The 13,684-nt window shown below is 29.5% G+C and overlaps 2 protein-coding genes across 8 annotated transcripts; one reads left to right on the top strand and one right to left on the bottom strand.

Annotated features, from left to right (window-relative positions):
• The first annotated feature begins 656 nt into the window (after positions 1 to 656).
• On the top strand, positions 657 to 7,892 carry Alars-m (alanine--tRNA ligase, mitochondrial). 2 transcript variants are annotated; one of them, XM_076387093.1, is made up of 13 exons: positions 657 to 749; positions 982 to 1,160; positions 1,743 to 1,958; positions 2,039 to 2,212; positions 2,270 to 2,610; positions 2,688 to 2,966; positions 3,032 to 3,176; positions 3,263 to 3,435; positions 3,994 to 4,322; positions 4,412 to 4,637; positions 4,710 to 5,105; positions 5,211 to 5,567; positions 7,429 to 7,892. In XM_076387093.1, the coding sequence occupies exons 3-13, from the start codon at positions 1,767 to 1,769 to the stop codon at positions 7,511 to 7,513; spliced, it is 2,697 nt and encodes an 898-aa protein (XP_076243208.1). In that variant the 5' UTR covers positions 657 to 749; positions 982 to 1,160; positions 1,743 to 1,766; the 3' UTR covers positions 7,514 to 7,892. The 2 variants fall into 2 exon arrangements, with proteins under 2 accessions (XP_076243208.1, XP_076243209.1); XM_076387094.1 differs by lacking the exons at positions 657 to 749; positions 982 to 1,160 and having other exon boundaries at positions 1,886 to 1,958; positions 2,046 to 2,212.
• A 106-nt stretch (positions 7,893 to 7,998) lies between these two features.
• Positions 7,999 to 11,823, bottom strand: LOC143184685 (phosphatidylglycerophosphatase and protein-tyrosine phosphatase 1-like). Of its 6 annotated transcripts, none has more exons than XM_076387101.1 (6): positions 11,701 to 11,823; positions 11,299 to 11,364; positions 8,916 to 9,058; positions 8,705 to 8,785; positions 8,343 to 8,582; positions 7,999 to 8,207 (listed from the first exon to the last, which is right to left on the bottom strand). In XM_076387101.1, the coding sequence occupies exons 2-6, from the start codon at positions 11,345 to 11,347 to the stop codon at positions 8,073 to 8,075; spliced, it is 648 nt and encodes a 215-aa protein (XP_076243216.1). In that variant the 5' UTR covers positions 11,348 to 11,364; positions 11,701 to 11,823; the 3' UTR covers positions 7,999 to 8,072. The 6 variants fall into 6 exon arrangements, with proteins under 6 accessions (XP_076243216.1, XP_076243215.1, XP_076243214.1 ...); XM_076387100.1 differs by lacking the exon at positions 11,701 to 11,823 and adding an exon at positions 11,513 to 11,662; XM_076387099.1 differs by lacking the exon at positions 11,701 to 11,823 and adding an exon at positions 11,509 to 11,649.
• Positions 11,824 to 13,684: the final 1,861 nt, after the last annotated feature.

Raw genomic sequence — 13,684 nt, 5'->3', positions numbered from 1 at the left:
CGTAGCATAAATGTTGTTTGAAAATTTCTTAAAAACGAAAGGTGAGCAGTTAAAACGGATGATTGAAGAGCAATTATTTGAGCCTTATTAGTGACTGTCTTTAGCTTAATACAATTATGAATTTTAACCAACGGAAAGTTATATAGTGCGACCATGGATATGGACGTAAAAATATAGGGACGAAGCATAAACTTAGGGTATAAGCACAGTTTATTTTACTACATTCTGTAGTTACAGTACTGACAGCAGGATTGTAATTCAGAACGAAAATAATTAAAATTTTCAGCAGGTTCAAATTTCAAACTGTAGCGCGAGTTAAGAGCTGTATTTATATTATTTTCAATAACTGTGGCAACAATTTGCAGCTTAGTAATAGAATTAGTAGCTTCATTTGATGATGAATACAATGAAAACGAAACGAACATAGAGTTACTAACGAAAATATGTTATTAATAATTAATAGTTAATGTGTTATTAATTCTAATAACAAGAATTGAATAATGAAAAACTTTCACAAAAGCTCATAACAAAGCAAAGAGCTATGTATTAGGGCTCACACGATTCTGTCGTTACGTCAAGTAGACGGATAATGGGATAATGTGAAACTCTACGCTATACGTTAGCGTAGGTAAATAGAAACAGCTCTCATGTAGCAACCGCCATATGCATTACCGAGCCACACCACCTCTTACAGATCAGCAAAAACAGCCGGAAATGAGCAGTTCCCTAGGATCGATTTATGTGAAAAGGTAGTACAAAATAGTGATAGTTCAGTAAAATCAGCACGCTACTTTGAACTTTGGAACGCATTTGCTGCACTTTCAGCGCTGTCAGCTAATTTCAGAATGCAGCATATAAAAGCATTTTATACCCAATTTTTTAATCATACTTGGATAATTAAAATACAAGATTCTAACTAAAAATTTATTTTAACTTGACTTTAATACTTCCTTGAAACTTTCATTCTTTTATATGTTACAGAAATGACTGTTGTAACCACGCTATTCTTAGATATGCACTTTTAAATTTGTGATTAGTCGAATCGATGATCAGTATATGTTCGATGACGAGTATCTCTACACGCATTAAAGTGGGAAATTTGAAAATCCTATTATGTACATACAATAATCTGTAATTTTTTAACGAAATATAAAATAAATGTACGTATAATCTGTTTATATTTGAATTATTTCACAGTTTGCTGATTATTGTCTAAATTTACTTATTATTGCCGAATAGACATTTCGTAGAAGTGTTTTATAATTTCATTTCTCTTTAATTTTAGAGTGTTACTTCTGGTATTTACTTTAGTCATGTATTTTATGAAAATATAATTATTCGAAAATTGCAATTATATGCATATTTGTTAGATTGTACTTGTATTTAATTATGGTAAAGCGTAATATATAGGAATACATATAGGTTATAAGTTAACTTACGAAAAATCTCATAAAATTATGTTTCAAGTACACGTATCTAATAAATATAAAATTGTTTAAATATTAACAAAGGTATATATGGCTATAAGGCTGAACGACATAAGTCACATTTTCAAATGTTTATGTTTTAATAAGAATTTATAAGATAGCATTTATTTTTTTGATAGAAGCAAAGCAAATTTAACAAATTTTCTTAAAGAATGAGATTACAACAAGATACAAATCAACAATGGTGTTTCAAAAATAAAAGTATAGGGCTTAGGTTGTTTTACTTCGCTGATTGTTATTTTATTATTTTTATAGACATTAACAACAATTAACAGGAAAATGAATCTCGTTATGCCAGTGCGATTATACAGTTCCAGTACTCTTAATCCATTAAAGAAAAGTTCAAAACTAATTAGAAACGAGTTTTTAGATTATTTTAAAACTGATTTGGGGCATACTTTTATTCGATCAAGTCCTGTTATACCATTACATGATCAAACAGTTGCTTTTACTAACGCTGGAATGAATCAAGTATGTTTAGATTTTATTTTATGAAATACTTATCACAAATTCTTTTTATAATTACTTATTAAGTATTAATAATGTTTTAGTTTAAAGGAATTTTCTTAAATTATTATGACCCACCTGCTGTAAGAGTTACCAATTCTCAAAAATGTATTAGAATAAGTGGAAAACATAATGATTTAAATGTAGTTGGGAATGATACATATCATCACACATTCTTTGAAATGTTAGGGAATTGGTCTTTTGGAGATTATTTTAAGGTAATCAATCCTGATTTCTCTTTCAAGTAAACCAGAAAAAGATATTAAAATTTTTAGGAAGAAGCTTGCCGTTATGCTTGGAATTTGTTAACAAAACACTATGGAATTCCAAAGGAATTCTTGTATGTAACATATTTCAGTGGAGATGAAACATTAGAACTAGAACCAGATTTAGAATGTAAAGATATTTGGTTGAGTATTGGTGTTCCTAAAGATAAAATTATACCTTTTGGAGTAAAGGATAATTTTTGGGAAATGGGTGTATCTGGGCCATGTGGCCCATGCACAGAAATACACGTGGATCATACCAAACAAGAAATAAATCAATCTACAAGAATTAACAAAGGTCATACAGATCTTACAGAATTATGGAACATAGTTTTTATACAGTACGAACGGTATGTAATAAATAACAAATATCAAAAAAAGTAATATAACATAATTTTTATATAAATTTGTCAATATTTTGTATTAGGCAAACAAATGGTTCAATAATACCATTATCGAAGCATCATGTTGATACAGGAATGGGACTTGAGAGATTAGTTGCATTACTGCAAGAAAAAGAATCAAATTATGATACAGATCTTTTCCAACCACTATTTAAAACCATTCAAAACTATGCAAAATCACCAGAATATGAGGGCAGATTTTACAACGATGAGAATGGACTTGACAGTGGATATAGAATATTAGCAGATCATAGTAGAATGATTACTGTGGCCTTAGCTGATGGAATGATACCAGAACAAAGGTAAATTGTTCTAATTATTAAGCATAATTGCAGTTAAAAGATATTATAATAAGTAATATTTTCAGTAATAAACTTAGAAAAATAATAAGAAAAGTGATTGATGTAGGTGAGAGGGTGTTCAGGAAAGAAGGATTGCTTACAGAGCTTTCATATACTGTAGCAGATAACTTGGGTGATGTTTACCCAGAATTACAAAAAAATCTTAAAAAGGTAATATAAAATATATTAAAGTAAATATAGATACTTTTAAAGTTTGCACAATATTAAAATATACAGTATAATGCAATTATAATTAGGTACAAAACATAATAGAATTTGAAGAAGACTTATTTAAAAAATTACGAAATACCTCTGGTAAAGAATGGAAAAAAATTGTTGAAATTAATCCCCAATTGACAGCAGTTACTGATTGGATGAGTCCCGGCTTAGTAGGTGGATATAAATACTTACAAAGTACACTTAAAGATTTGTAAGTAATGAAATATATGTACATGTAATGTATACATATGTATACAGAGTATCTCACTAACTATGAGTATTTAAGTTATTTCCACGGTTGTTGAAAGTCAAAAAGGAGCATATAGAATATTTTTACTAATGTCTAAAATTACTTCTAAATCTGACATGATTTAATTTTCTATTCTGTGATTAGTAACCATTTTCTACTCAGCTTAGTGAAAATTATTAGAATAGTAGAATCTTGAATCTTCTTTCTAAAATATTCGTCACGCATGTTCAAAACATTTGCATTTCTTTTAAGGTAAATGTTCCAGTATGTGGGCACTAACGCTAATTTTATTCAATTTTAAGCTTAAATTCTAATAAAAACAATAAAATCTTGTACCTAATATAAAACAATTCCTACAGAACAAAAAGAGTATCATAATAGTGATAACAAAGTAGAATATTCAGCTACTGGAATTCAAATATCAGAAGAAGCATTTTTAGATTATGTACTTACTGGGACGTACACTTTAAGCATCTAGCTATTGAGACATTTACTTTAAATTTTTGATTAATTTTACAGGAAAAAAGCTCAAAGATTATCAGGAACTGTTGCTTTTAAATTGTATGATACACATGGGTTAAGCATAAATACAATAATAGAACTTGCACAGATCGAATCTTTATATTTTGATAAAGAAGGATTTGAACATGAATTAGAAAAAATGAGGTCTCTGTCAAGGATTGGTTTAGAAAAGACCAGTGAAATAAGTTTAAACAAATGTACAAAATCACTTAAACAAAAAAATATACCTGAAACCAATGATAAGTTTAAATATGAATATACTTTTGATGGAAGTAATTATCAGTTTCCTACAATAGAAAGTAAAATTATAGGATTGATTATAAACGGTAAAAGTGAATGATTAATTAATATAAATCTGGATTTATCAATTTCATAGAAATAATGTATGAAAAAATATTTGAATAAAACGTTTTAGATACTTTAATACAAGATACAGAGATCATCGATTTTAACATAGAGGCAGATGATGAAAATGAAATTGGAATTATATTAGACAAAACCTTGTGCTATTCATTGGAAGGTGGTCAAACATCAGATAAGGGTCAAATACAAACGAAAAATTTACTCTTCAATGTAAGCAACGTGAGAAAAATTAATGGCTATGTTATACATTTTGGAAAATTTACAAAAAATAATTTTAAGTAAGTATTAATTTCAGTTATAAATGACAAAATTTAGATATCAATATATGTGTATATTAATAATTTATTTAGGAATAGAAGTGAAAATGTGAAAATTGGAGACAGTTGTGTAGTTTCTATTAATCCTGAACACCGAATAGGAATCATGCAACATCATACTGGAACACATTTGTTAAACGCGTCTTTGAAACAAGTTATGCAAGTAATTTATCCACGTAATTCTGTTATTCTTCCACATATTTTAAAACTTCAATATAATTCTTTTGGAGAGAAATTGTCTGTTGGAAAATTAAAGAAGATCGAAAAATGCATAAACAGTGTTATAGAAGCTAATATTCCTATTTCAACAAAGATAATGAATTCATCAGAATTATTAGCAGATGATTCTGTGATATTAATACCAGGAGAAATATATCCTTATACAGGTATAAGAGTTGTAGAAATTAATGCTCACAATTTAAAATCGAAGTAAGTGCTTTTGGCAAAATATTTATATAGTTTCTATATTTATATCTTACACCTGTGTATGACAAGTGATTTTCTTTCATGTCTAATTTAAAAAATGTTGCTTAGGGAAGCATGTTGTGGCACACATGTAGATAAAACAGGAATACTGCAACACTTCTGTTTTTTAAGTTATTCTTCAAAGGGGATAGCCAATTTTACTGTCAAGGCAGTTACTGGACTACTTGCTATATCTGCTAAATTAAAAGGTGAAAATTTACAACATAAAATTTTAAATCTGGAGAATAAATTAAAAACTGGTCAAGTTACGCATGATGCATTTAAATCAATGAAAAGAAAAATTGAAAGTGAAATAAATGGTGCTTATAAAGAACTAACAATACCATATGTTATCAAAGAAGAGTGTTTATTGAAGTTAAGAAATTTAGATAAAGCTACTGAAACAAAAGCAGAAAAAACAGAAATGTAAGTATTATCATACACTACTCATCATATTAAATATTCTGTTGTGCCCTGGGACACTAATAGGTTTAGGTGTAACGTATAAGTGTGAAGTATCTTAACAAAAGACATTCAATTTTGCTTTATCCAAAAATATCCTAGGCATAAGCCAGTTTTCATGGTGTCAGTAATATATGAACGTTTCGCTATTTGTGCAACGATGTTGCCAAGAAAATTATAGATGTACAGGCTGTTTGACAAATAGGTGCCAGAAATGTTAAGGGGCAATTCTACATGGTAAAATAAGATGAAAATCAAAAATGATAAAATTGCGTTTGTGACCTCGTTTCAGAATTATTAATGGTTGAAAAAATGCTTAAAATTTGCACGAAATGTGGCTGACTTGGAACTTATTCTACTGATTTTGTCATATCTGTCCTTGCTAGTGCACGTCGACAGTAGAATAATATCCAAGTCAAATACATCTCACGCGTATTTTAGACATTTTTTCAATAATTAATAACTTTGAAATGAAGCTTTAAATGTAATTCTGTCATTTTTTATTATTGTCTTATTTTGTCATGTAAAATCATCTCTTAACATTTTTGACGTCAGCTGACGAACACTCTATATAGTAATATGTGATCACCTTACCTTAGTATAATTAAGAAAACCACTGTATTCATTGGAAGTGGAGATTCGTAATCGGATCTTCGAAGAGTACTGTTACGTTCCGGTTAATTATGACATTATAATTTCGCATAACATTTTGACACGAGCGTTGCTCCGAATCCGAGTGTCCCTGCAACTTAGTATTTTGGCAAAATCAGCAGTTCACTCACCGTGCAGGTGTCAAATGTGCGTTGATGACTGACTTAGTGAACATTTCGCGTTTTATAGAATAAATAGTTTACGAAGACGTAGGGAGACTAGACTATGCCCTCGCTGGTACTTTACTTAAGGACACCAAAACTATCATTTTCCAAATTAATTAAAATTGTAGATAATAGCTTCGCAATTACAGAATGGCCCCACCATTCAGATAAATTCCAATCAAATCATCTATGAATTGTTGTAACTTTTGCCTTTGGTTGTTTTTCGAACTCAAGTATCGAGTACTAAGCCCGTCGAGAGTACGGATGTTAGTTAATGCCTCACGCGATGTGAAAACTGTGGAACGAGAAAAAGAGACATCTTTGTAATTCTCCTAACGCCGAGCCATTAAGATCATTCTTGCTCATAAGCTAGTTTTAAGGTAATCAAACATTGTCAAGTATTGTAAACTATATTTTGTATCTCCGAAAAGAGATATCGGATAACTTAAACTATATTTTGTAAACGAAAAGAGATATAATTATGATAACGTATCTACACCATCTCCGAAAAGAGATATGTATAATTAAATTAACTATCTGTACCCTTATACGCATGTACTTAAGTGACGACCACTCCAACTAATTCCTAATCATGAATACTCCGACGATCCTGAGGAAGACATAGTAGTCTAAACCTTGTATATTGTACTGTTATTTGTCTCCGGCAACGTGGCCGGGACGTAACAGTGCACATTGGAATGATCACTAGCAATTTGACTATTCAATAAATGAACTTATTGAAAATCACCCGGTGGATTTTAGTCCATTAATTGCTGCCAAACTCACATATGTATGCTTGATACCACATCCGTCCTGTGAGCTATCATATAGGGTACAACACATCAAAAATGTTAATAAGTTAAATTTTCAACTAAATGGAAAGTGTACTTTATCTTTTCGATTTTCTTCAGTACTTATATTTTTGTACAAGCTATTACAGTAATGCTTTGCTAATTTCGATATTGCAGTTCATTCAGAGTTACTAAATCTGTGATACAATTTAATTGCAGAAATTCTACAAACTTCATTCGAGTCGAAGGAAAAGAGATGAGGAGGGAGATTAAAGACGCCAGTTCAGGGTCGCTCGATGTCTAAACAAAGAAAAAACGTTGCTACCTGAAAAAAATTAAAATTTGAATAGTTTTCATGTTTTCCCAATAACGATTGCAACAAATTAGTGCAATATTGTTGATATAATGGTGTCAAATATGAACTCAATCTAACGATTTTGAAGATTTTACATCATGATATATTCTGTATTTCAGAAAATGTTGGGAAAACTGTAGAAGGAAAATAGGAATGTATATTCCTGTCAATAAAAGAATCAATAAAATTATTATATAATGTAGAAAATTATATTTATTATTAGAGTTCCCTCTAAACAAACTCATTTGACTATTCTAAAAATATTGTATTTATAAATATAGACAAATTTTTAGGTAACTTAGTAATTTATGAAAGTTTGTAAATTAAATTAAAAAATAAACTTTAATAAAAACAAATTGCAGTAATTATTATCAAAGCACATGTTTCTTCATCTTGTCATAAGGTAAAGAATAATAAAAATAATAATATTACACTTAAAATATTATATTTTATATATTCTTACAGAAATATAAAACAATTTTGACCTAGTACAATTATAATTGTTTATTTACTTAATTCCCTTATTTTCTATATTATTTTTATAAAAAATATTTAGTGCATTCCATTGTGCTGTGTGCAATAATATATGTTGCCTTTTTGTCTTCATGTATGCTACTGCTTGCTCTGGAGTCCATTGATTTTTCTAAAAAAAAGAAATAAACTTTAAGTAGAAATTAATTAAATTCAATGTAGAGTTTTCATTTACATTTTTCCAACAACTGTAATTATAATTACAAAGACAACAATAATCTTTAAGAAATATTTTCAATTATCTAACCATCATTAAGTAACATCCAACCAATGTCGCACTGCGTGTCCTTCCTGCTTTACAATGAACATAAACACTTCCGGAATGATTAGAAGTTTTACAAGTAACGTCAGAATTATTTAATTTTGTTTGCGCGTAACGAAACTTATTAATAAAATTTACGCCGTATTCTAATTTTTGTTGAGAAGGTGATTGGAAAATATCTGTAGTTGACAACTGTAAGAACTCCACATTATTCATTTGCCATTCCTAAAAAATTGTACATTGTGCATAAGTATCACACATGTGGATACTCTTTTTGAAAAAGAAAAATGTATTCTACTTAAAACAATGTCTTATATGATAATTATAGCAGCACATAATGAACATACCCTTTCAGTGTTAGAAAATAAACGTAATTCGTAATCTTCATTCATTGAAATTACACCCTTAACATTTTCTTCAGCTATTAGCTAAAATTTTAAATAATTTATTTGTGAAGCAAGTATATTTTTTTCGATATATTTATAGAGTACATAAGATATAATTGTAGAATTTTTAAAGTCGTTATTATTAATTTTACCGTGTATGTTATTTGTTTACCTGTTTAGTCATTTTTCGAAATGGTAGAGCGCCTAGTATAACAACCTCGTCAATTCTATCGTACCAGTTTCTCGACGAGACTTTCTCCATTAAAACGTTATACAATAACGTAGGATAAAATGTCAATCTCGCAAACATTCTCTCTACAATATTGATTCATTAATTGATTTTATTAATTTGTTTGATACTTCTAGAAATCGCACATTAATTTATAAATTGTATAATAAAATGTGTGAATTCAATTGCATTCGTTTTATGAAAAAGCATAGGTCCGAATTAATTTAAAGAGTTAAAGATGACGACCAGTCTACTCTGTTAGAAAGTAAAGAAGTCCAGTAAATGTAACTGGACTTTCAATACATATGGAGGGGAGCTAGCGGTATCCTAATAAAGATTTACAGTATACGATTTTAAAAGCGTTAAACTAAAAATAATATTCTATTAATAAATATATTTTTCCCCTAATAATTGTACACTTTTTAATATCAAGTAACTTTCTCTTATAAGAGCAAATATTTCAATATGTAATGAAGTAATATACGCATAATTTCAATTGTACTCGTAACTCGAGAAATACAGCTTTTAACAATTATTTATAAACAAATATTGCACACCTCAAAAGAATGTAATTTATATAAATATAGTACAATATACAATCTGTATGTTTTCACTAATATTCCTAATTTATAAGATTTACAATTTTACCAATTCAACTTTTAAACGGGAATCAAATTCAGATAAAATTTGTAGATAAAATATTCAAGTTTTCGCGCCTCAATTATGACGCATGTTTGAAAAGATATTCGATTTTAGAATAAAAGTTTTTTAAGAGAAATTGATCTTGATTAGAAGTTTTAAGATGAAATTTAGATAGTATATTTAATTTGAATTATATTTTTACCTCAGATGATATGTAATATGTATTTAAATTATATATATATACATACTTTTATTACAGGGAGAGTACTATATAAATTTTTCAAGAAGCTTTTTTTAAAAAACCCTATTTTCCTTTATTTAAAACTTCATATCAAAGAATTTTTACATAAATTTTGAAGCAATTACACTAGTTTTATGTAGAATATTATATAAAAAATGATACAGAAAAATATTGACCTTTTTATGTAAAAATAGGCTTTGGAAATTATATTATGAGACTATATATTGATGTATGGTAAAAAATTACAAATGAAAACAAAAATGAAAATTTAAATCTAATCTGATAATAATGATTACTGACATTATGAACAATAATTTACCTTTATCTACTTCTTTTATTAAAATATCAAGTCTAAATCTGTACATACACACACTTGTAGAATTACATTTCTTTAACACACAATTGCTGATATAATATTATACAATTGTGAATCGAAATAAAAATCAAATTCTGTCTAATAATAGCAAGTACTGCATTAAATTTATTTTACTTATAGTCTCAACAAATCTTCATCTAAACAATATGTACCTAATTCTCCTTTTCTAAACATACTAAGAAAATGTTCAGCTGCATATTTTAAATTTGGTTTCATCGCAATATTTCCCTGACTATCTTTTATCTTCAAAGTGTTTTTCAGTTTTGCTGCAATATATGTAAGAACATACAATACATTATCATTTGGTTCTTTTAAGCCTAGCTTCTCTACATATTCAAATCTTTCATGTGTATTCAACCAAAATAATAAATAATCTGAAAGCATCTCTGGTCCTACTAAATGGTCATTCATACAACCAACTAATGCTAATTTTAAACCAGTGTGTATATCATTGATTTTAGGAGTTAAAATTCCAGGCGTATCTAACACATATGTATCTGGGTTCTCTGCTATTTTAACACGTGTTGATACTGATCGTGTGATTCCTGCAACTCCGCCTACTTGCACTGCCTTAGTTCTCCGAAGATTATTATTTCTTAAACGATTGATTAGTGAAGATTTACCAACGTTTGGAACACCAATAATCATCATTGCAAATGAGCTCTCCTCTGACCTGTTATAGCGATTAGATTGTTTTATCAGGGATTGTGCTAAAGGTAATAATTCCTTGATACCCTTACAATTTTCTTTCTTAAAATTAGTGAACAATACATGAGATATTTCTCTTTTGTTTAATTCAGCCACTATAGACTTTTTAAATTTCATGTCAGCTAAGTCCATTTTGTTTAGTACAAAAATATGTGGCTTTATTCCCGTCAGAGTCTTGGTGAAATCTGCATAGTGTCCAGACATTGGAATTCTTGCATCGTGAACCTCAATTATGCAATCTACGTTTTTTAATTGTTTCTGCATTTGTTTCAGACCCTTATTCATATGACCGGGGAACCATCTTAGTAAATCTTTCTCCACTACTTGAAAAGTATCACGAAATTTAGGTATTACTTTACCTCCGAGGTTGGTCATTTTGAAACGATTTATAACCTTTGTTGACGTCATACCAATTGAGAAATAATCTGCAATGTTTATACATAAATGATTGGAAATCAATTTAATGTTATGTAGATGTGATTAATACAAGAAACATAAACGAAGAAAAATTCATGAAGGCAACTCGCATATTTCTAAATAATAAGATGACATCAATATTGTAATTTTACCTACACAGATGTGTGTTAATAAACTACATTAGGTTCTTTTCTACCATCCTGATTCTATGTGATTCTATTGTATTAGTAATATCATATGTGATACATATAAAAACAATAAAAATAATTATATAGTATATGTATTTGAAATTGAGACAGAGTAATAAATAGTGATTTCACAGATATTTTAGAGAATATGTGTACATTATAGATAGATCAATCAGGAAATCCCAGCAAAAAAGTAAGTGTGTTTTTTAACGCAAAAAGCTATTCACGAACTTAGAAGAGAATTACTTATTAAAAAAGTAATACTGATGAAAAGAATAGAATTATCTAATATGTTGCGGTATTCATTCTCTATGTTGTTTATTATTACTTGAATATAGCAATAAGACATCGTGGTATTGTTGTTCGATAAGTAGAGCGAAATTCAAAATCTTTTGTATTAGATTGCGTATGAACGTTAAAACAAGAAACGGGAGACAGGACAAGAAATGAGTTGTAAATGTCTTTAAGTATGTAGCGTGCGTTTGTGAAATTAACTTTTGAATTTATTCTTACATAATTAACAGACATACTCAGAAAATAAGGCGTACGAAAATCTAAGAACTGTACACATTAGACATTTTAAAAATAACAGCAAAGCCTGGGCATGGTGAATTTGAATAACTTGGAGTTTTCTTAAACATCTGTTTCTCAAATTTCGCTAAACATACAACTGTTTTGTTTATAAAAGAAACTCTTAGAATGTTCGTTTTCGCTTACTGTTAATTTCCGTTACCTGAATTGCAGAAAGTTGGGTTGAGAACATTTAGAATTATAAAACCATAAATTTCGTTTGGCCGTTTCTTCGATCTCGAGGACGAAAGTTAGCATCTACTTACCTTTTGCCAGATGTGTTGCGTAGCCGTTTTCATGCGAGAGTGTGCCACCCGTACTTCTCAAGGGATGGAGGAAAACGCGAAGGACGGAGGAACAACCCGAGGAAAACCCCCTAATTGAGAGCTGATAACAACATTTTTTCTGATTGGACGAGAGAATTTGAGAAGGATTTGGGAATGACGCATCAGGAACGAAGGAGTAGGGCGTTGAGAGGCTAGATGCGAAGTACTTTCTTGTAAAGAGATCAGAACGATCTAGAATTGTGCAAAAATCTATTCGGAGAATAAATAAAAAGCCTTGAATTAGAAATTTTGTCTGATTTTTTAAAATTCTCACGACACTTGTGAGCAAAGTGGTTCAGCACTCCACGGGCAGGGACCCGCGCGAAATCAATTTTCGTATAATTCCCGCGAGATTGCATAACAAGTGTAACAAAACCCCTACAACAGAAAAACGTAACTTATACACTCTCATTAATTCTGTCAGAACTAGATCTAGAAAGTGCAGGGAGTTTCGAATAAGCTTGTGCTCACTCTGCTATAAATGCAGTTCTGGAATGCTGATTCAGTCGCTGCTAGTGTCTAAATTTATTATGGTTGGTAAAATTGCGTTTTTGTTGGGATTTAGTTACTTTTCGCAAAATTTACCCCTTTTTTCTAGTCAATATGAATGTGTTAATATGAATGTGTTAATATGTATATGTATATAAATTTGTCGCTACTATTTATTTATATAGGTATTTAACGTAATCATATTTCAACTTAATAATTTCTGATATGTTACCTAATGATAAATTTCATAGTGCTATATTTATTGTAACGCTGTTAAAATATGCAACTCTTCTACTTCGAACAACTCTCCAAGAAAAGTATATAAGCGTTCTTGACACCTCTAGGCCATTTTTTTCAGTTACAAAGCATCGTCAATGTGTAACCAAGTAGAAATCCCGACTCTTAACGTACATGTATTGTTGTATGTCAACTCTGAATTTTCCTCTACCTCTATCGTATATCTCCTGCAAAGCTAAACTAATAATCAATGTGTACTCAAATTCTTTCCTTCATGAGTTCTTTTCATGAGTCATCCGTGAACCCTGTCCTCAGTTACTCATTCCTTATCCATTTTCAAACCTTATCCTCAGTGTCTCATCCTTTGATCTATTACATCCAAAACAACCACACTCTTAAAACTACCGAACATGTATATATATATTGAATGCTGGTTTCGAGAGTTAGACTTTTACTACTATTCGTCAGCAACAGTTCATTGAATTGTCTAGGACTTATATATGAATATCTATTGAACG

Source organism: Calliopsis andreniformis, chromosome 10, assembly GCF_051401765.1.
Source record: "Calliopsis andreniformis isolate RMS-2024a chromosome 10, iyCalAndr_principal, whole genome shotgun sequence".
Lineage (NCBI taxonomy): Eukaryota > Metazoa > Arthropoda > Insecta > Hymenoptera > Andrenidae > Calliopsis > Calliopsis andreniformis.
Note: the sequence above shows the minus strand (reverse complement) of the source record. Positions and strands in the feature narration are given on the sequence as shown.

Excerpts from the sequence above, each read along its gene's own strand:
- Alars-m (XM_076387093.1), top strand. The coding sequence starts at position 1,767 with ATGAATCTCGTTATGCCAGTGCGATTATACAGTTCCAGTACTCTTAAT. Across the intron at positions 3,436-3,993 it reads CAAAGTACACTTAAAGATTT|GAAAAAAGCTCAAAGATTAT; the intron begins GTAAGTAATGAA and ends TTAATTTTACAG. Across the intron at positions 5,568-7,428 it reads AAAGCAGAAAAAACAGAAAT|AAATTCTACAAACTTCATTC; the intron begins GTAAGTATTATC and ends ATTTAATTGCAG.
- LOC143184685 (XM_076387097.1), bottom strand. The coding sequence starts at position 11,347 with ATGACGTCAACAAAGGTTATAAATCGTTTCAAAATGACCAACCTCGGA.